The sequence below is a fragment of the Salmo salar genome, chromosome 06 (genome assembly GCF_965601325.2).
Source record: "Salmo salar chromosome 06, fSalSal1, whole genome shotgun sequence".
Taxonomy (NCBI): Eukaryota; Metazoa; Chordata; class Actinopteri; order Salmoniformes; family Salmonidae; genus Salmo; species Salmo salar.
The window spans coordinates 30,666,788-30,688,997 of record NC_138296.1 but is presented as its reverse complement, the minus strand read 5'-3'; the positions used below and the strand labels follow the sequence as shown (position 1 = coordinate 30,688,997).

General features: G+C 44.0%; 1 protein-coding gene across 2 annotated transcripts in view; it reads left to right on the top strand.

The window, feature by feature from the left end:
• The window catches only part of LOC106606842 (acid-sensing ion channel 2), a 469,551-nt gene that overhangs the window by 427,596 nt on the left and 19,745 nt on the right, over positions 1 to 22,210 (top strand). For both annotated transcript variants that reach the window (XM_045720107.2, XM_045720106.2), the window contains 2 exons: positions 1,393 to 1,543; positions 16,130 to 16,257. In XM_045720107.2, the coding sequence (XP_045576063.1) occupies positions 1,393 to 1,543; positions 16,130 to 16,257 (279 nt within the window). The remainder of the gene's footprint in view (positions 1 to 1,392; positions 1,544 to 16,129; positions 16,258 to 22,210) is intronic.

Genomic DNA, 22,210 nt, shown 5'->3' with positions numbered 1-22,210 from the left:
AAAATGAGGAAAAAGTCAAGGGGTGTGAATACTTTCTGAAGGGGCACTGTATCCGTAACCATTCTGAGCTCACAGAACCACACTGATCCCAGACCGGAACATAGAAGAGCAGGTAGGCCACCACTGCTTCTATCCAATAAGAAGGCTTGGAGTGTGTGACCTTGATTATGATCAAACAACATTCTATTCTTCAGTCCTTCTCTGATTGGTGAGGGAAAGGAAGGTGGGCTGAGGGTTGTTATGGTGATTATTGCCCACGAGCAGGGACCTCCCAACACCCATCTAATTTACGTTTGCATCTTTTACACACCTGTCTCTAAATAAGCTGCTCTGATTCTGCATTTTACGGCAGTCTGTTATTCATATAAACCTCAAAGTCGTTATCTAGCACAGTGGTGTGACATATAACTGTGCCGATTTGTTTGATTGAGTGGGGGGCAAAAGTTCAGTTATTACCTAGAAAAATCGGAGCTTTCCCTATGCATTCCTTATCATTATGGCATCTCAACGGTTTTCCTTGAACTGTTAACAATGTACTGAAAATGGGGATGGCGAATGCAGGTTTTTCCTCCCACGAACTCCATGCCACTAATGGCAGAGTGAGCACCGCTTTTAAGTGATTACAGGGTAAAGTGCCCATGCTTTTTTCAAGTCTCTGCCACTACTTTCCTTTAAAGCCTAATCTGGCCCTATTTTACCCAATATAGGAGCTGAAAAGTGCTTTCTCCACCTGACCGGAGCAGAGCGGAGCTGCAGAAAGCCTGTTATTAGCTGTCCTTCAGAGAGCCAGGGCTCCACAGCCTTTAATGCTTCTGCTCATCCAGCCACTTGAAGGGAGGGGGAACAACAGCCACATGCTCCATTACACTGAAATGATAGGATTTGTCTCCAATGTGGCCCATTGCCGTCCCGTAAAGTGTATGCTCGTAAACACATTTTTTAAAAGCACAAGGTGCCTCTTCCAATTGTTGGTAATCATAGGAGAATGTGTTAGAAGGTTGTTGTGTGCCATTGAGATTGATCATGGATTTCTATCAAGGGCAACCAAGGGACAAATCAACATTTTGTGTTCCTAGTCTCCACATGAATCCTTAATACTTAACTTTTGTTCCAGGCTCTGTTGTTGTCATTTGAGTTTGCCTGTAGGGTGTTCCAATCATTATCATATCTAGTTCAGCTTGCTGATTTCTTAATGCATTTAGAAGGCTATAAGGACAGTTCTTCCCTAAACCGCCTCAGGGAATGTCATGGTACCAGTGTATGATTAGTTAATGTATCGGTCCACCTCCTGATGTCCACCAGCCTGTGTACATAACATGGTCAGTACTAACTTCTGCTCCCTCTCTCTCTCTCTCTCTCTCTCTCTCTCTCTCTCTCTCTCTCTCTTTGCAGGTGTTCACCAGGTATGGGAAGTGTTACATGTTCAACGCAGCGGAGGAGGGGAAGACGCTGCGGACCACCATGAAGGGAGGGACGGGGAACGGCCTGGAGATTATGCTGGACATCCAGCAGGACGAGTACCTACCCGTGTGGGGCGACACAGGTAGGCCCAACTACACCATACCTGACCCTCTCCATCCAAATCACAATGTATCCATGTGGAGGGTGTTCAATCTGACTATGTGGAGTTGACAACTGGTGTCCACCAAGGTTATATTCTATGTCCTGTGCTTTTCACCATTTATATAAATTCTGCCCAGAATGTATTGACTTGCTGTCAAATAACAGCTCAAGCCAGGATGTGCTTTTCCTTTCAGATTTGGAAGCGATGCCATTCCTTTATCAGTTTCCTCACGATTTGTTGTTCATAGTGGAAGAAGCCCTGTTAGTTGTTCAGATAGTCTTGTGTAGGAGGGAGCTTGCTGCCTGACCTGTTAGCTGCACAATGAGCCTCAACAATGAGCCTCAACCTGCATGGAAGTGAAGGCTGGGGAGTTGTTGAAGCACAGCATCAAGCCAAGTCATGGGCCCTCTAGCAGACAGACTCGATTTACTCTCCATATATAGAACATGTATCATGCAGAGAGCCTGTTTATTTCCCCCGATCAATTATCCACATGTTCTTCTCAGATTAGCAGTGGGGCACATAGGCTTGTCCTCAGCTTTCCCTTCCCATCACTGGTGTGTTTAAGTCTGTTGTGATAAGGCAGAGGCTAAGTCGCTATACAGAGGGGCATCTAGCAGCACAGTGAGAGTGCAGAGCTCTTTGTAGAGTCTCCTAGTAGGATGGAGGGCCCTGGATGGTGCCCTTGTTTATCCCTCTGTGTGTCTGTACGGATTAATTAGCACATAACCAGCTGGCTCAGTCCTGTCAGCAGATAACAGGGGGCTCAGAACTTCCTACTCAGAGCTTCCTCCTTGCAGCTTCCTCCTCACAGCTTCCACCTCACAGAGAAGCAGGGCCTCAGTGCCTTTAGAGACTTAAATCAAGACCATTGGCTCCTAAGCAGAGGCACCGGACACACTGGAAACACCGGGCACACCAGACAAACCGGACACAACGGACATACCGGACATATTAGACACACGGAACAGGGCTCCTACCTCAGCCTTTTTATTATTTTTCTCCCTCCCTATTTCTCTCCACCTCTCCTCTCACCCTCACCTCTCTCTCCACCCCTCCTCTCACCCTCTCCTCTCTGTCTGCCTGGCAAAGGCCTCCAGTCAATCAGAGCTGCACCGTCTCCATGGTCAGGTTTGTGGCTAACTGCATCCTGGGAGCTTTAGAGGGTAGAGAGGCGGCTTGTTTTGTTGCCATACTGTCATGTCTGTAGTACAGAGGAAGTGGACAGTATCAGGATAGAACCATGGAGGAAGAGGGGGTGTTGACATTTGGCATGGGATGTTTATTGATCTGAAGAAGGGAACTCTTGTCTTTTTGGTTCCTGGTTATTTTACTGTCAGCTGGGGGCAGTCAAAATCCACAGAGTTTCCTGGGCCCAGTTTTTAAAAAGTTATCTATCTAGATTTTTCCTATTGGATAGAATTAAATGCAAAGAAATGGAATGAATAGAATGGGCCCCATTCAAGTCAATGATTTGTCTTTTCAATTAATTATATTTCTATGCATTTAATCCTATCCGATAGGTCCAAATCCAGATAATTAAAAAAGAACTGGGCTGTGTTCTTCATCTGGATTGGATGAGCATCAACAGAAGCACAGTACAGATGTAGAATCTTAATTTGAGCCAGTTTTCTACAGCAGGAAAATGATCTTGCAGCAACAGAAAATGCAAAGTATTATGTGGATTAGAATTAACTTACTTTTTTGTAGGGGTTGATACATTTTTTGTAAGGGCAAATCAAGTCTGACATTTTAAAGTTGAAATTACAAACTTTAGAAGCCTTTTTAAACATTGAATATACTACAAGTTTACATTTCCTACTGTGCAACAAAAGAGTGATCAAATGAAGATCCTACATCTGTAGTGTAAAGTCATTCTTGCCTTTTTCATTTATATTAATTCGTCTAGATTGATTTAAAAAAATTATGACAACAATCACTTTATTAGTCATTAACGTATACAACCCAACTCGTTTGCTATTACACTTAACTACAGATGTGCTATCTTAATTTGATCACCAGCGTAGGTGTGTGCGATGTTTTAGAAATAGATATGCAGTTGCCTAGATACACTACAACTCACATTGGCATCAAGATTGCTCGGTGGATGAAATAATGAGAGCTTTAGATTGTCTCTCTCATTTCCTCTCATACAGTAGCTGTCTTCGAGGGGCTGATCTCTCAAGTGCATCTTAAATATTTGCAGCGTTGTCAAGTGGAATTCAATGACGACTTGTCAAGTGATTAGGACCTCATCGAAGTCATTTTCTCCAACCATTTACTTTAACAAACATTTGAATAACTTTCATGTGAATTTAAAGAGAGATTTGCTGCAGGCGGAGTGCTAACCTCCAGCTCCACTTCTCCACTGTGTGTCTGATGAAATTCATTGGCTTCACCCCAAATGGCACCCTATTCCCTGTACAGTGCACTACTTTGGGCCCTGCTCAAAAGTAGTGCACGATAAAGGGAATCGGGTGCCATTTGGGACTCAGCCATTGTACTTGACCTCTGGCTTCTCCAATACCACACACTTTGTTATTGTTCATTGTCCTCAGACAGAAACACATAACATATGAGAAGTATGCACAGAGCTGCTATTGATTTTGACCTAAGATTTTTCCCAGGGTGCATAATACAGTATCAACACTTACTACAACCACCTTTCACAGTATCAACAGGCTTCTTCTGTTGTTTCCAATCAATGTATTCCTTTTTTCGCTGTACTTTCTTAAGTCCTTATCGAACACAACGCAATCTTGGCCGTGTTTGTGTGGGATGTTGTATGGATTGTCTCTGTCTGCAAGAGGTCAACTGGAGTTCAGATTAGAAAGTGGTAGAGCCAGGAGTTTTCTCACTCTTCTCTTGATCTGAAGACTTGTTATCTCATTCTGCCGTTGGGTTAACTACTGCATTTTTGCAGGAGTTGGGAGTAAAACACTCAGCAGTTCACATCAGACTGTGAGGTTATTACACTGCACTGAACAAAAATATAAACGCAATATTTAAAGTGTTTTTTTTACCTTTATTTAACTAGGCAAGTCAGTTAAGAACAAATGATTATTTACAATGACGGCCTACCAGAAGGCAAAAGGCCTCCTGCGGGGATGGGGGCTGGGATTAAAAATATAAAATAAAGATATAGGACAAAACACACATCACAACACTATATTTGTATTATTTATTTTAATTTTCTTTAACAAGGCAAGTCAGTTAAGAACAAATTCTTATTTACAATGACGGCCTACACCGGCCAAACCCGGACAACGCTGGGCCAATTGTGCACCTCCCTATGGGACTCCCAATCACGGCTGGTTGTGATACAGTCTGGATTCAAACCAAGGTGTCTGTAGTGATGCCTCAAGCACTGCAATTCAGTGCCTTAGACCGCTGTGCCACTCGGGAGCCACTATATAAAGAGAGACCTGAGATCTTTTCATGTTGTGTTGCTACAGCATGGTAGCAACTGTCTGGTTCACCTAGGGGTCATGAAAAGGGTTGTACCAAAATGTTTGATGTATTAGAATAATTGATTATGCTTATGTTTTATTAATAGAAGGGGAGGGGTTATAAGACCCCTCCCTCCTTACATTTATAGGGTCCTAGACTACAGATTAACAATATATATATTCGTTATATAGTTTTAGAATTGTTCCACAGTTGTTTGCTCTTTCTCTCTCTCTCTCTCTTATAAAGAAGACCCCTCTTAGAAATGTGTGACTGAGACAGAACTCTACAGGGGAGTGTGGGAGATAAGAGACTACTCAGACATTCCACAATAAATCAACTTTGGGGAGGGGCCATTTATTGCCTAGCTTTTAGATAAACACTGAAACTCTATGTTTGTATAGCTATGGATGCAGGGTTTTGGTCTCAGGAGTAAAAAGGTAATGACGTAGTCAGTGATATCACTAAGGTGGGACTTCGGTTTAATAAAACAACTTGAGACCTTTTGTTTGATGCAGATCTTACTCAGAAACATGCGTGCTATGTTCCTTTTTGTCAACTTCTGTCTGCAATTGCATTAATAAAGGTTTTTGAATTATTTAATTAAAGATATTGTCATAATGCTAATTTCACCAATGAACCAATGATTGACAAGGAAAGACGTAAGGAACGAACCCTAACACAACACAACATGAAAACAACATGGTAGCAACACAACATGGCAGCAGCACAACATGGTAGCAGAACAACATGGTAGCAGCACAAAACATGGTACAAACATTATTGGGTACAGATAACAGCACAAAGGGCAAGAAGGTAGAGACAACAATGCATCACGCAAAGCAGCCACAACTGTCAGTAAGAGTGTCCATGATAGAGTCTTTGAATGAAGAGATGGAGATAAAACGGTCCAGTTTGAGTGTTTGTTGCAGCTCGTTCCAGTTGCTAGCTGCAGCAAACTGAAAAGACGAGCGACCCATGGATGTGTGTGCTTTGGGGACCTTTAACAGAATGTGACTGGCAGAACGGGTGTTGTATGTGGAGGATTTATTTACATCCCTGTTAGTGGGCATTTCTCCTTTGCCAAGATAATCCATCCTCCTGACAGGTGTGGCATATCAAGAAGCTGATTAAACAGCATGATCATTACACAGGTGCACCTTATACAGGGGACAATAAAAGACCACTCTAAAATGTGCAGTTTTGTCACACAACCCAATACCACTGATGTCCAACCGGCCTCACAACTGCAGACCCTGTGTAACCATGCCAGCCCAGGACCTCCACATCCGGCTTCTTCACCAGCGGGATCACCTGAGAGCAGCCACCCAGATTGCTGATGAAACTGTGGGTTTGCACAACCGAAGACTTTCTGCAAAAACTATCAGAAACTGTCTCAGGGTAGCTCATCTGCATGCTTGTCATCTTCACCAGGGTCTTTACCTGACTGCAGTTCGGTGTTGTAACCGACTTCAGTGGTAAATTCTCACCTTCGATGACCACTGGCACACTGGAGAATTGTGCTCTTCATGGATGAATCCTGGTTTCAACTGTACTGGGCAGATGGCAGACAGCATGTATGGCATTGTGTGGGTGAGCGGGTTGCTGATGTCAACGTTGTGAACAGAGTGCATCATGGTGGCAGTGGGGTTATGTTATGGGCAGGCATAAGCTACGGACAATGAACACAATTGCATTTTATCGATGGATTGAATGCAGAGATACTGTGATGAGATCCTGAGGCCCATTGTGGTGCCATTCATCCGCCGCCATCACATCATGTTTCAGCATGATAATGGACGGCCCCATGTTGCAGGGATCTCTACACAATTCCTGGAAGCTGAAAATGCCCCAGTTATTCCATGGCCTGTATACACACCAGACATGTCACCCATTGAGCATGCGCTGGATCGACGTGTACGACAGCATGTCCATATCTCCCCAATATCCAGCAACTTTGCAAAGCCATTGAAGAGGAGTGGGACAGCATTCCATAGGCCACAATAAACAGCCTGATCAACTCTATGCGAAGGAGATGTGTCACACTGCATGAGGCAAATGGTGGTCACACCAGACACTGACTGGTTTTCTGATCCACACCCCAAACCATTTTTTTAAGGTATCTGTGACCAACAGATGCATACCTGTATTCCCAGTCATGTGAAATCCATAGATTAGGGTCTAATGAATTTATTTCAACTGACAGATTTTCTTATATGAACTGTAACTCAGTAAAATGTTTGAAATTGTTGCATTTTAGGTTTATATTTTTTTTCAGTGTAGATTCCACTAGACTAACAGTCATTTAAATGCTTTCTTTTACCTGAAATGTTCTTGATCAAACATACAGTTGAAGTCGGAAGTTTACATACACTTAGGTTGGAGTCATTAAAACTCGTTTTTCAACCACTCCACAAATTTCTTGTTAACAAACTATAGTTTTGGCAAGTCGGTTAGGACATCTACTTTGTGCATGACACAAGTAATTTTTCCAACAATTGTTTACAGACAGATTATTTCACTTATAATTCACTGTATCACAATTCCAGTGGGTCAGAAGTTTACATACACTAAGTTGACTGTGCCTTTAAACAGCTTGATAAAATCCAGAAAATTATGTCATGGCTTCAGAAGCTTCTGATAGGCTAATTGACATAATTTAAGTCAATTGGAGGTGTACCTGTGGATGTATTTCAAGGCCTACCTTCAAACTCAGTGCCTCTTTACTTGACATCATGGGAAATTCAAAATAAATGTGTAGACCTCTACAAGTCTGGTTCATCCTTGGGAGAAATTTCCAAACACCTGAAGGTACCAGGTTCATCTGTACAAACAATAGTACGCAAGTATTAACACCATGGGACCACGCAGCCGTCATACCGTTCAGGAAGGAGACACGTTCTGTCTCCTGGAGATGAACGTACTTTGGTGTGAAAAGTGCAAATCAATCCCAGAACAACAGCAAAGGACCTTGTTCTAAGTACCCTTGAAGAGGTTATGGTAGTAGGTGCCAGGCACACCGGTTTGAGTGTGTCAAGAAATACAGCGCTGCTGGGTTTTTCATGCTCAACAGTTTCCCGTGTGTATCAAGAATGGTCCACCACCCAAAGGACATCCGGCCAACTTGACACAACTGTGGGAAGCATTGGAGTCAACGTGGGCCAGCATCCCTGTGGAAAGCTTTCGACACCTTGTAGAGTCCATGCCCTGACAAACTGAGGCTGTTCTGTGGGCAAAAGTGGGTGTAACTCAATGTTAGGAAGGTGTTCCTAATGTTTGTACACTCACTGTATGTGATCGTATACAGCCTCATAGTGATTGAGTTAACATTGATACACACTCTCATGACTCTATCCTGACTCCCATCTGAAGCATTGGATACTGTTGGAGAGTATAGATTAGCCCCGGCCTTCATTTGTAACCATGGAAGAGAAGTCCTTGACTTTGATTTCTCTCTCATCTTTTCACAGACGAGCCAGGACAATTTTCTCCACCTCTTTCTCTCTCTATAACGCTCCATCCCTTTCTCACTCCATGTTCTTTCTCCCAGTTCTCTCATGCTGCTATATCTTTCTCCTTCTGTCCTACCTCTGTTTTCCCTTTCTCTCTGTCTCTTCGATTAGATTCTGATTCTCCATTGAGTTGTTTAGATTCTGATTCCTCATTGAGTTGTTTAGATTCTGATTCCCTAATGAGTTGTTTAGATTCTGATTCTCCATTGAGTTGTTTAGATTCTGATTCTCCATTGAGTTGTTTAGATTCTGATTCTCCATTGAGTTATTTAGATTTTCCCTTCAGAATGCCGCCAAACTTCATTGGATTCACAGCTAATGAACGTGAATCATTACCTTTGGTGTTCAGAGGATCCTCGGCAGTAATACCCCTCTCCCCACTCTCTTTCTCTCTCTCTCTGTATCCTTTCTCCCACTAACAACCTGTCATCATCATCTCAGATATCCACCATGTTAGAAAAAAGAGGAGAGTGGAACTTCAAACAGAACCTAACACATGTTGTAGTTCTAAGGGCCCTTCTCTCTCTGCTCTGTCTTATTAATTCAGCACTCTCAGGCTTCTCAACAGACTCATGGTGCTGTGAGGCCTCCCGAACACAACATGAGGTTGTTTATTCAACAATAGGTCAGACAGCGGGTGTGATCCACACTGGAGTGGAAAATACTCCTCCGATGCCTTTTTGGTGATTCTTGGTGATAATACACATTGACTTGTGCGAGCGTGTGTGTGGAAACTTGACCATGAAACACCCGTTTACATGAATGTCCAAATGATCAATGTTACTCATCACAGGCAACATGGAACAGCAGGCGTATTTCTAGAAGGAGGACAGTGTAGTGTCAAACTTTCTGCCTGATCAAACACAAGTGGCTGGATCAGATAGGCTACAGCATGACAGATTGGCTGGGTAGTGGGAGTGGGGGTCCGGAGCTGTGGTGTATGGCAGTTGGCAAACCCTCTGGCTGTGTGGGAGGTGTGTGAGAAGTGGAGGGAGGGAGTTGTGAGGGGTGGAGGTAGGGAGGTGTGTGAGGGGTGGAGGGAGGGAGGGAGGGAATGTAATGTCTGTGATGGAATAGCAGAAACAAGGTTGACCCCGGGCTATGTGGGAGATGTGAACCCCTGGCAGCAGGGGCCCACACAAGATTAGATGTGACTGTTCTTATTTGATTTCATACACACATTCGTGGACACACACACACATACACACTATCTCTGTCTTTCTTTCTCTCTCTTTCTCTCTCTCACACACTCTCAGCCCGTTTTCTTCCTCTGCAACGACTGATTCTCTGATTCCCCTCTGCTCCGTGATTTGTCATTTCAGCCGGAGATGGAATCACAGCTGATGCCCTGAGAGGAAGGCAAATGAAATACCACAGTCATTTATTTAGGAAGTCCCACCCAAATACATTACCTGTGGAAACGATGGTGATAAGAATGATGATGGTGGTACAGATGATGATTATTTCAATCTAACCTTCAGGGGTTATCACACTTTCTATCTGTCCATCTCATTCAGATCAAATCTGGTGATGGTGATTCGTTGTGTTGGTGATGGACTGTACAGTAAACTCACATAGCAGTGTGTGTTGATGCTCACATAACCCCTGTCCGCTATTCTCTCCCATCTAAATTAGTATTTCAAAAAGAATATACATTTTCCTCATAATGTACATGACACCACCATGATTACCCATCCATCCAACACGGCCCCATCTACATCGTCCCCCTCTTCAAAGGGGGGGACACTCTTGACCCAAACTGCTACAGACCTACATCTATCCTACCCTGCCTTTCTAAAGTCTTCGAAAGCCAAGTCAACAAACAGATTACTGACCATTTCGAATCCCACCGCACCTTCTCCGCTATGCAATCTGGTTTCAGAGCTGGTCATGGGTGCACCTCAGCCACGCTCAAGGTCCTAAATGATATCTTTACCACCATCGATAAGAAACAATACTGTGCAGCCGTATTCATTGACCTGGCCAAGGCTTTCGACTCTGTCAATCGCCATATCCTCATCGGCAGACTCAATAGCCCTGGTTTCTCAAATGATTGCCTCGCCTGGTACACCAACTACTTCTCTGATAAAGTTCAGTGTGTCAAATCGGATGGCCTGTTGTCCGGGCCTCTGGCAGTCTCTATGGGGGTGCCACAGGGTTCAATTCTTGGGCCGACTCTTTTCTCTGTATACATCAATGATGTCGCTCTTGCTGCTGGTGAGTCTCTGATCCACCTCTACGCAGACGACACCATTCTGTATACTTCTAGCCCTTCTTTGGACACTGTGTTAACTAACCTCTAGACGAGCTTCAATGCCATACAACTCTCCTTCTGTGGCCTCCAACTGCTCTTTAATACAAGTAAAACTAAATGCATGCTCTTCAACCGATCGCTGCCTGCACCTGCCCGCCCGTCCAGCATCACTACTCTGGATGGTTCTGACTTAGAATATGTGGACAACTACAAATACCTAGGTGTCTGGTCAGACTGTAAACTCTCCTTCCAGACTCACATCAAACATCTCCAATCCAAAGTTAAATCTAGAATTGGCATCCTATTTCGCAACAAAGCATCTCTCACTCATGCTGCCAAACATACCCTCGTAAAACGGACCATCCTACCGATCCTCGACTTCGGCGATGTCATTTACAAAATAGCCTCCAATACCCTTCTCAATAAATTGGATGCAGTCTATCACAGTGCCATCCATTTTGTCACCAAAGCCCCATATACTACCCACCACTGCGACCTGTACGCTCTCGTTGGCTGGCCCTCGCTTTATACTCGTCGCCAAACCCACTGGCTCCAGGTCATCTACAAGACCCTGCTTTTTCAAAGTTCCCCCTTATCTCAGCTCGCTGGTCACCATAGCAGCACCCACCTGTAGCACGTGCTCCAGCAGGTATATCTCTCGGTATATCTCTCTGGTCACCCCCAAAGCCAATTCCTCCTTTGGCCGCCTCTCCTTCCAGTTCTCTGCTGCCAATGACTGGAACGAATTACAAAAATCTATAAAACTGGAAACACTTCTCCCTCACTAGCTTTAAGCACCAGCTGTCAGAGCAGTTCACAGATTACTGCACCTGTACATAGCCCATCTATAATTTAGCCCAAACAACTACCTCTTCCCCTACTGTATTTATTTATTTATTTATTTATTTTGCTCCTTTGCACCCCATTATTTCTATTTCTACTTTGCACTTTCTTCCACTGCATATCTTCCATTCCAGTGTTTTACTTGCTATATTGTATTTACTTCGCCACCATGGCCTTTTTTGCCTTTACCTCCCTTATCTCACCTCATTTGCTCATTTGCTTATTTTTCGACTATATTATTGACTGTATGTTTGTTTTACGCCATGTGTAACTCTGTGTTGTTGTATGTGTCAAACTGCTTGCTTTATTTTGGCCAGGTCGCAATTGTAAATGAGAACTTGTTCTCAACTTGCCTACCTGGTTAAATAAAGGTGAAATAAAAAAATAAAATCGACGGGGCCACAGTGGAGAGGGTCAAAAGCTTCAAGTTCCTCAGCGTGCACATCACTGAGGACCTGAAATGGTCCCTCCACAGCGACAGTGTGGTGAAGAAGGCGTAACAGCACCTCTTCAACCTCAGGAGGCTAAAGAAATTCAACTTGGCCCTTAAGACCCTTACAGACTTCTACAGATGCACCATCGAGAGTATTCTGTTGGACTGTATCACCTCCTGGTACGGCAACTGCACCGCCCACAACCACAGGGCTCTCCAGAGGGTGGTGCGGTCACACTGTCTGACCTCCAGGACATCTACAATACCCGGTGTCACAGGAAGGCCAAGAAGATCATCAAGGACCTCAGCCCCCCGAACCATGGCCTGTTCACTCCGCTACCATCTAGAAGGCGGAGGCAGTACAGGTGCATCAAAGCTGGCACAAGAGACTGAAAAACAGCTTCTATCGCCAGGCCATCAGACTGTTAACCTCTATGGGTTAACCCCGTGGTGCACTCCATCAACAGCAGGTGCATTTCAAGAGCGGCAAATTTGAATCCAAATAAATGTCAAAATTCAAATTTTTCAAACATACAACTATTTCACACCCTTTGAAAGATAAACATCTCCTTAATCTAACCACGTTTTACGATTTCAAAAAGGTTTTACGGCGAAAGCATAAATTTAGAGTATGTTAGGACAGTACATTTACAAGAGTTGTGTGTAATGTTTTGTCAATTCAAAGACAGGGTCACAAAAACCATAAAACCAGCTAAAATGATGCACTAACCTTTTACAATCTCCATCAGATGACACTCCTAGGACATTATGTTAGACAATGCATGCATTTTTAGTTCTATCAAGTTCATATTTATATCCAAAAACAGCGTTTTACTATGGCATTGATGTTGAGGAAATCGTTTCCCTCCAATAACCGGCAGTCAAGTCAGCACGACAAATTAAATAATTAAAATTAGAAAACATTGGTAAAATATTATATTGTCATTTAAAGAATTATAGATTTACATCTCTTGAACGCAATCAACTTGCCAGATTTAAAAATAACCTTACTGGGAAATCACACTTTGCAATAATCTGAGCACTGCGCCCAGAAAAATACGCGTTGCGATACAGACTAGCCATCATGTTGGGGAGATCTAAAATCGAAAATACTATGTAAATAATCCATTACCTTTGATTCTCTTCATCAGATGTCACTTCCAGGTATCACAGGTCCATAACGAATGTAGTTTTGTTCAAAAAAGCTCATCATTTATGTCCAAAAATCTCCGTCTTGTTAGCACATGATCTAAGCCCGCCGGACTTCACTTCATGAACGAGGGGAAAAAATATATTTACGTTCGTTCAAACATGTCAAACGTTGTATAGCATAAATCATTAGGGCCTTTTTTAACCAGAACATGAATAATATTCAAGGTGGACGAATGCATCCTCTTTTATAACGTATTGGAACGAGGGTACCCAACATGAACTCGCGCGCCAGGTGTCTAATGGGCCATCATCGTTCCATGGCTCTTGTTTGGTCAGATCTCCCTCCAGAAGACTCAAAACACTTTGTAAAGGCTGGTGACATCTAGTGGAAGCAATAGGAAGTGCCAAAATATTCCTCAGCCCCTGTGTTTTTCAATGGCATAGGTTTAAAGGTAATACAACACATCAGGTATCCACTTCCTGTCAGAAAATGTCTCAGGGTTTTGCCTGCCAAATGAGTTCTGTTATACTCACAGACACCATTCAAACAGTTTTAGAACATTTAGGGTGTTTTCTATCCATATATAATAAGTATATGCATATTCTAGTTACTGGGTAGGATTAGTAACCAGATTAAATCGGGTAAAAAAATTTATCCAGCCGTGCAAATACTGCCCCCTAGCCCCAACAGGTTAAACAGTCATCACTAGCCAACCTCCACCCAGTCCCCTGCCCTGAACCTTAGACACAGTCACTAGTCCGCTACCACCCGGCACTCTGCCCTGCACCTCAGAGAATGCTCCCCAATGTACATAGTCATTGAACATTGGTCACTTTAATGTTTACATACTGTATTCTAGTCAAGGCTCGTCCTATATAACACATGTTCTATTCATACTGTCCATACCGTCTATACACACCATTTATAAATATATATATGACCCCTGCTTATATATTTATATAGACAGTATGGATATTGTTATTTAATTGTATAAACTTTTTGGATTATGTGTGTATTTTTCTTGTATTGCTAGATATTACTGTACTGTTGGAGCTAAAAACAGAAGTATTTCACTGCACCTGCAAATCTGTGTACGTAACCAATAAACGTTGATTTGGTTACTACATTAAACCACAGGTAGAGTAGAATAACAAAAAGTGAACCGTCATATGTCTCCACCCAGAACAGACACAAGACATGCTGCTTTGGTGATTCAGTACTGGGACTTGCTTCCCGTCCTACAAGGCAGCCACACACACACACACACACACACACAGCACCTGTTTGATTTCCTGTTCCACACATTACCCCGACCCCATCCCAGACGTCATGGTGCGTTTCCTTTCTGAGTGCAGGTAGCTGTGTGATGGATGGCTGCTGAGTGATGCCGTGGTGGGCTTTGTGTTCTCTGTCACAGCCGTCCCTTTAAAGAAGCTGGCAAACCCTGGGTGCCGTGCTCCCTCTGCTCAGTCTTTCACTGTTCCAGTCCAGCAGCCTGATTGAAGCTGCTGCCTGTCAAACATGGAGGAGGATGGGCGGCTTGATTGAATGCACAGCAACATGGCTGCCGGATGAGAAGACTGCGGAGAGAAAGTTATTGATTTGAATAAAGCCTATTTTCCTCCAAACTCTCGGTGTGTGTGTGTGAATGTGTGTGCGTGCCCGTGCATGTGTGAGTGTGATAGCACGTCTGCCTGTGGGGAATTTGTGTGCGTGTCTGGATGATGTTTGTCTGGAAGAGGGTCTCTATGCTTTGGAGAATGTCTGCCTGTCTGTGTCCTTGTAAGTGTCACTGTGTGTGTGTGTGCGTGCGTTGTGGCAGCCCAGGGGAGTCAGAGGTGAAACTCACAAAGTAAGACAGCGGAAGACCAATTTGTGGTGCTTTAAACAAGGTAGTTCTTTCATAAAAGTTGTGGAGAATGGGGAGGGGAGAAATACAACTGAAAAGCCTCTCAGGTAACTGGTGGGTCACTATGTCTGTCGTGGCGGCTCCTTGGACCGCCTGTGTCAATGAACAAAACAAAATAGAGAGCGATGAGTCCGGGGTTTCAATCCTTGCTCTCTACTTGTGCCGGGTGGTGTACTGCCCGGGATTAAGGAATGTTCCTTTGGGGCAGAGAACAGGAAGAGAGAGAGAAAGGTGAGTCAAACATTGCCTAGTATCTTATTTGTCATTGGATCAAGGTGCTTATCATACTCACTCCGGCTCTTCTGAGGACCAGGCGTACCCTCTGCCTGTCTGCCCGAGTGACTACATCTCTACTTATACTCATTTGGGATAACGAGGGACAGGTGGGACCAATTCCAGGTGCCAATTGGTTGCAGCGCCTGGACTGGGTAATATTGGTGTTGAGTCATCAGCCGCAGTTAATGCCTGTAGAGCTGTCCATGGTGCTGACTCACCTTGACCTCGCTAGCCCTCTGGAGCTGACCAAGGTCCTGCTCCTGCCTTTGTAGCTCCCTGCTGGCCCCCGGGTTGCCACAGTGTGTGTGTGTGTGTGTGTGTGTGTGTGTGTGTGTGTGTGTGTGTGTGTGTGTGTGTGTGTGTGTGTGTGTGTGTGTGTGTGTGTGTGTGTGTGCGTGCGCTTGTGCATGTGTGAGATTGGCTGGGTAACAGCTCTTTCATGTGTATAGTTAAGAGACAACCAGTGGAATTTCTACTCCTGCTCCTCTGTTTGATGTTGAGCCGAGGCAAATGGGCTGTCTTTCCACTGAACGCATGTTATCCATGTAGAGGAAGAAGGCAGGCAGGGAAGCATATGGCTCTCATTCACAGGCTCACCATTCATCTAAAGGTGATTCATAAAGGCATTTCACTGTCTTTTTCTTTGTCTGTATATTAGGTACTTTTAAGTCAGTTGTGTGTGAGCTGTGTGATAGTAACTGTTAATCTCCCTGTGTGTGTCTATGTTTTCCCCCACAGAGGAGACAGCGTTCGAGGCGGGAGTGCGGGTGCAGATCCACAGCCAGGCAGAGCCGCCGTTCGTCCATGAGCTGGGCTTTGGCGTTGCCCCGGGCTTTCAGACCTTTGTTGCCACTCAGGAGCAGAGGGTAGGTGCCCTTTGACCTAAGTTATTACTGTACACACTGGATAGGTCTGCTGCTATCATCCTGACACTTTTCACTTTTAGATTTCAATTTCAACCTCCTCCTGACTGGAGCTTATCTCTCCGAGATGAAAAACGTGCACTTCTGATAAAGAACTTTCTATTCAGGTGTGTGTTTGTGTGTGTGTGTGTGTGTGTGTGTGTGTGTGTGTGTGTGTGTGTGTGTGTGTGTGTGTGTGTGTGTGTGTGTGTGTGTGTGTGTGTGTGTGTGTGTGTGTGTGTGTGTGCGCATATACAGTTGAGGCAGGAAGATTACAATACATGGATGCCAGTTGTGATACAAACCCTATGGGCTAGACTACGTGAGGTGTGCGACTAGGATTTAAAAAAGTAGCTAAAAAAAGGCATTTTCTCTTGTCTTACACTGGGCATCATTCACAAGTGATAGTATATAATTCACAAGTGATAGGCTAATATTGTCACCCATCAGACTATTCTTGATTTAATCTTGTCTTTACATATACTAAATAATACTCTACCGGTCAAAAGTTTTAGAATACATACTCATTCAAGGATTTTTCTTTATTTTTACTATTTTCTACATTGTAGAATAATAGTGAAGACATCAAAACTATGAAATAACACATATGGTGTCACGGTTGTCGAAATGATCGGACCAACGCGCAGCATGTTTGTAGTTCCACATCTTTTTATTTATAGTGAAACGTTGCAATACACCCAATACTAGAAATACAAAAAAACAACAAACCGTGACGCAGAGAGGAAAACACACTACTCAAAATTAACAACCCACCTCAAAAGGACCAAGCAGCATGGTAAGGAGTATCTGGAGGAATGGACTTGGGAGGAAATTTTGGATGGAAAAGGACCTTGGAGGCAGGCTGGGGAGTATCGACGCCCGAAGGAGGAAATTGAAGAAGCAAAGAGGGAGTGAAAGTCCGGAGCCTCCAGCGACGCCTCCCAGTCCGGAGCCTCCAGCGACGGTCTACAGCCCGGAGCCTCCAGCGGCGGTCTGCAGCCCAGAGCCTCCAGCGGCGGTCTGCAACCCAGAGCCTTCAGCGGCGGTCTGCAGCCCAGAGCCATCAGTGGCGGTCTGCAACCCAGAGCCTTCAGCGGCGGTCTGCAGCCCAGATCCTCCAGCGGCGGTCTGCAACCCAGAGCCTTCAGCGGCGGTTTGCAGCCCAGAGCCATCAGTGGCGGTCTGCAACCCAGAGCCTTCAGCGGCGGTCTGCAGCCCAGATCCTCCAGCGGCGGTCTGCAGCACAGAGCTTCCGGTAATGATCTACAGTCCGATTCTTCTAATAATGATCCACAGGTCGGTGTTACAGAAGCATAGGCATCTGCGGGCGGAATTGGGGTTACACCCGGAGCCGGAGCCACCTCCGCTGCTGGAGGATCGGAGGGATAGGAAGGTTCTGGGTTTAGCACTAGAGCCACCATGACTTTTGTCACCCTCCCTACCCTCCCCTTGTGTTTTTGTGGTTGATTTGTTGGTGGGGGGTTTTGTGTGCAGTCGGGGTCTGCACCTTTGGGGGGGGGGTGGGTACTGTCACATCCTGACCCTTGTAAGAGGTCATTTTCTATAGTAGTTGGGTCAGGGCGTGACAGGGGGTGTTTGGTTGGTTTTCTTGTTTACTATTTCTAGGTTTTGTGTTCTAGGTTTTCTATTTCTATGTTGTTGTTTTTTGGGGTTGATCTCCAATTGGAGGCAGCTGGTCCTCGTTGCCTCTGATTGGAGATCATATTTAAGTAGGGGTTTTTCCTTTTGGGTTTGTGGGTTGTTAATTTTGAGTAGTGTGTTTTCCTCTCTGTGTCACGGTTTGTTGTTTTTTGTATTTCTAGTATTTGGTGTATTGCAATGTTTCACTATAAACTACAACCATGCTGGAACTATAACCATGCTGCGCGTTGGTCTGATCATTTCGACAACTGTGACATATGGAATTACATAGTAACCATAAAAGTGTTAAACATATCAAAATATATTTAATTCTTGAGATTCTTCAATTAGCCACCCTTTGCCTTGATGACAGCTTTGCACACTCTTGGCATTCTCTCAACCAGCTTTATGAGGTAGTCACCTGGAATGCCCTCTTAAAAGTTAATTTGTGGAATTATTCTATTATTCTACTATGTAGAAAATAGTAAAAATAAAGAAAAACCCTTGAATGAGTAGGTGTTGTAAAACTTTAGACTGGTAGTGTGTATGTGTGAAATTTGTTTTGATTTAGATCGACCAATATCATGCACTTCTCTCTCTCAAAACCACTTGGTTCATTTTCATGCCAGCCAGGTAGGCTATAATCCTGTTGTAAAGATAAGCATTGTGCTTAAAATTAGGAAAGTTGAGAAATAAATATAGTAGGCCTAGCTTATAGGAAGCTGATGGGATCTTCCTCTTTTTAATCGAGGCCATCACCCTTTTTTCTCACGCAATTGCATAGCCTATAGAAATGTTGAGCAACATGAGCTCATAGGCTCTCATGAAGTGTTTTATTAGATTTGATTTTCTATTACATTTGCACTGATGTCAGAGTGATTAGAGGGACAATAGAGTGCTGAGTACCAGGTAGTTAGTACGTTTGGTATGCTACTAATGACCATCAGCAGCATCAGAGCTTGGAGAAACCTAATTACCGTGGAATTTGACTGCCTTCATGACTCGTGACCACCATTGTGGAGCTAATACGGTCACCGCAATAGCCCTAGGTCTGACCTCTTATCACTGCCCATTCCCTGACTGGGAGTATCTCTCTTTATCGCTCTGTCTTTCTCTCTGTCTCTCTCTCTCTCTGTCTCTCTGTCTCTCTCTCTCCCCTGGATTGCCCTTGTGTTAGCTGACATTCCATGATTTATCTATTTTTCCTTCAAATCGCTTATGTCTCCAGCATATACATGAGATGCCTTTTCTGCAATTAAAATTAAATCAAAATCATTTTATTTGTCACATGCGCCGAATACAACCGGTGTAGACCTTACAGTGAAATGTTTACTTACAAGCCCTTAACCAACATAGCAGTTTTAAGAAAATACCTACAAAAAAAGTAAGAGAAGAATAACTAATAATTAAAGAGCAGCAGTAAATAACAATGGCTATATACAGGGGGTTCCGGTACAGAGTCAATGTGCGGGGGCACCGGTGTCGAGGTAATTGAGGTAATATGTACATGTTGGTAGTGTTATTAAAGTGACTATGCATAGATAATAACAGAGAGTAGCAGCAGCGTAGGGGGGGGGGGGTGCAAATAGTCTGGGTAGCCATTTGATTAGCTGTTCAGGAGTCTTATGGCTTGGGGTTAGAAGCTGTTTAGAAGCCTCTTGGACCTAAACTTGGCGCTCTGGTACTGCTTGCACGTGCGGTAGCAGAGAGAACAGTCTATAACTAGGGTGGCTGGAGTCTTTGACAATTTTTAGGGCCTTCCTCTGACACTACCTGGTATAGAGGTCCTGGATGGCAGGAAGCTTGGCCCCGGTGAATTACTGTACTGGGCCGTACGCACCACCCTCTGTAGTGCCTTGCGGTCGGAGGCCGAGCAGTTGCCATACCAGGCAGTGATGCAACCCGTCAGGATGCTCTCGATGGTGCACCTGTAAAACCTTATGAGGATCTGAGGACCCATACCAAATCTTTTCAATTTCCTGAGGGGGAATTGGTTTTGTCGTGCCTTCTTCACGACTGTCTTGGTGTGCTTTGACCATGTTAGTTTTTTGGTGATGTAGACGCCAAGGAACTTGAAGCTCTCAACCTGCTCCACTACAGCCCCGTCGATGAGAATGGAGGCGTGCTCGGTCCTCCTTTTCCTGTAGTCCACAACCATGGACTGATAAAGCAGAAAACCTATACAGTACCTTTATAAAGTATTTCCACCCCTTGACTTTTTCCACATTTTGTTGTGTTACAGCCTGAATTTAAAATGGATTCATATTGAGATTTTGTGTCACTGGCCTACACACAATACCTCATCATTTCAAAGTGGAATTATGTTTTTTGATATTTGTACAAATTAATTGAAAATGAAAAGCTGAAATGTCGAGTCAATAAGTATTCAACCCCTTTGTTATGGTATGCCTAAATAAGTTCAAAAGTTTTACAGTTTTGACTTAAATCTACTTGAAAATCTATGGCAAGACCTGAAAATGGTTGTCTATATGATCAACAACCAAATTGACAGAGATTGGAGAATTTTGAAAAGAATAGTGGAGAAATGTTGCCCAATCGAGGTGTGGAAAGCTCTTATGGACTTACCCAGAAAGACTCACAGCTGTAATTGCTGCCAAATGTGCTTCTACAAAGTATTGACTCAGGGGTGTGAATACTTATGTAAATTGATATTTATGCGCCCCATTTTCAATACATTTGCAAAAATTTCCCAAAACAATTTAATTTTGTCATTATGGGGTATTGTGTGTAGATGAGTGAGAAAAAAACAACAATTTAATCCATTTTGAATTCAGGCTGTAACACAACAAAATCTGGAATAAGTCAAGGGGTATGAATACTTTCTGAAGGCACTGTACATATAAAGAAGAAACTGTTCAATAAATCTATAATAAACTGTATAACTACCATCATTTAAAAAAGGGAATGAAGAAGGAAGATCCAAAACATGTTCAGTCATTTCCAGAAGTTTGAAAAACAACTCACGTCCTGAAAAAGATGAGAGGAGGAAAAAGAAAGTAAAAGTCTGCTAGCGATAAGCATACAGAGAAGGTCTACTGTGCGGCAGGCAGGCAGGCAGGCAGGCAGGCAGGCAGGCAGGCAGGCAGGCAGGCAGGCAGGCAGGCAGGCAGGCAGGCAGGCAGGCAGGCAGGCAGGCAGGCAGGCAGGCAGGCAGGCAGGCAGGCAGGCAGGCAGGCAGGCAGGCAGGCGACTCTGGAGGCCTTCAATCATGGAGTGGCCAGGCAGGCCCCCTGGGCCGTAGAGCTCCCAGCAGTCTCAGCTTCAGCTCAGATCTGTCTGTGTGACAGGCTCAGCATCATCATCCTTCATCCTCCCCATTGCACCAGCACAGTGGGAAACACAGTAAATTTAGACACCAGCTAATTAACTCCGCTTTGCACTTTGAATTCAAAGATTCCCCAGACTTCCTACTGTGGCTTGGCCCTTGTGTTCCTGTAGCGTGGCACAACTTCAGTTCCTGACAGAGCCAACCCGAGGACATCTTGTGAGACGCCATGTGATGACCATGCTTATAATAAGGCTGAATATAGCCGATATGTCTTAATGATTAGCAGTACTGTGGGGACTTTGTAAAAGTACAATGGCTGCCTGTGGTCATTGGTGTGCGATTGTAATCAGATCCAACCAGACAGCTCAATTGTGAGGCGGAGCTGAAGTCATGCACTCAAATGAACTCGTATTATTACTTCCAGATAAAAGCCACTTCATAAAAAAAATAATAAGTGCACAGAAGTCAAAGAACACAGCCACTATGGGCACTTAATAATGCATGAACACACACACACACACACACACACACACACACACACACACACACACACACACACACACACACACACACACACACACACACACACACACACACACACACACACACACACACACACACACACACACACACACACACACACACACACACACACACACATACACACACACTGGATTGCCTGTGTTCTTTGATAACCCTCTGTATTTTCTCATTATTTTAAGTATAGGGGAGTTTCAAATATTAAAGTGTTCTTTGCTATGCTTTCCACAGAAGTCACAAGGGCATTCCCGTGCCTGTACATTACAATTCCATTAAAGACCCTGAACCTCTCTCCCTCCTGTGTCTTCTGGATGCGTCTCAGTCATGTATTTTTGGTCTTGGCAACCTAGTGTCCACGGGAGAGGGATGAACTGATATACTATACTGTACTGGTTCGTTAATAAAACTCCAAACTCACAGCTCCGATTTTCAACAAAATCCCCAAAG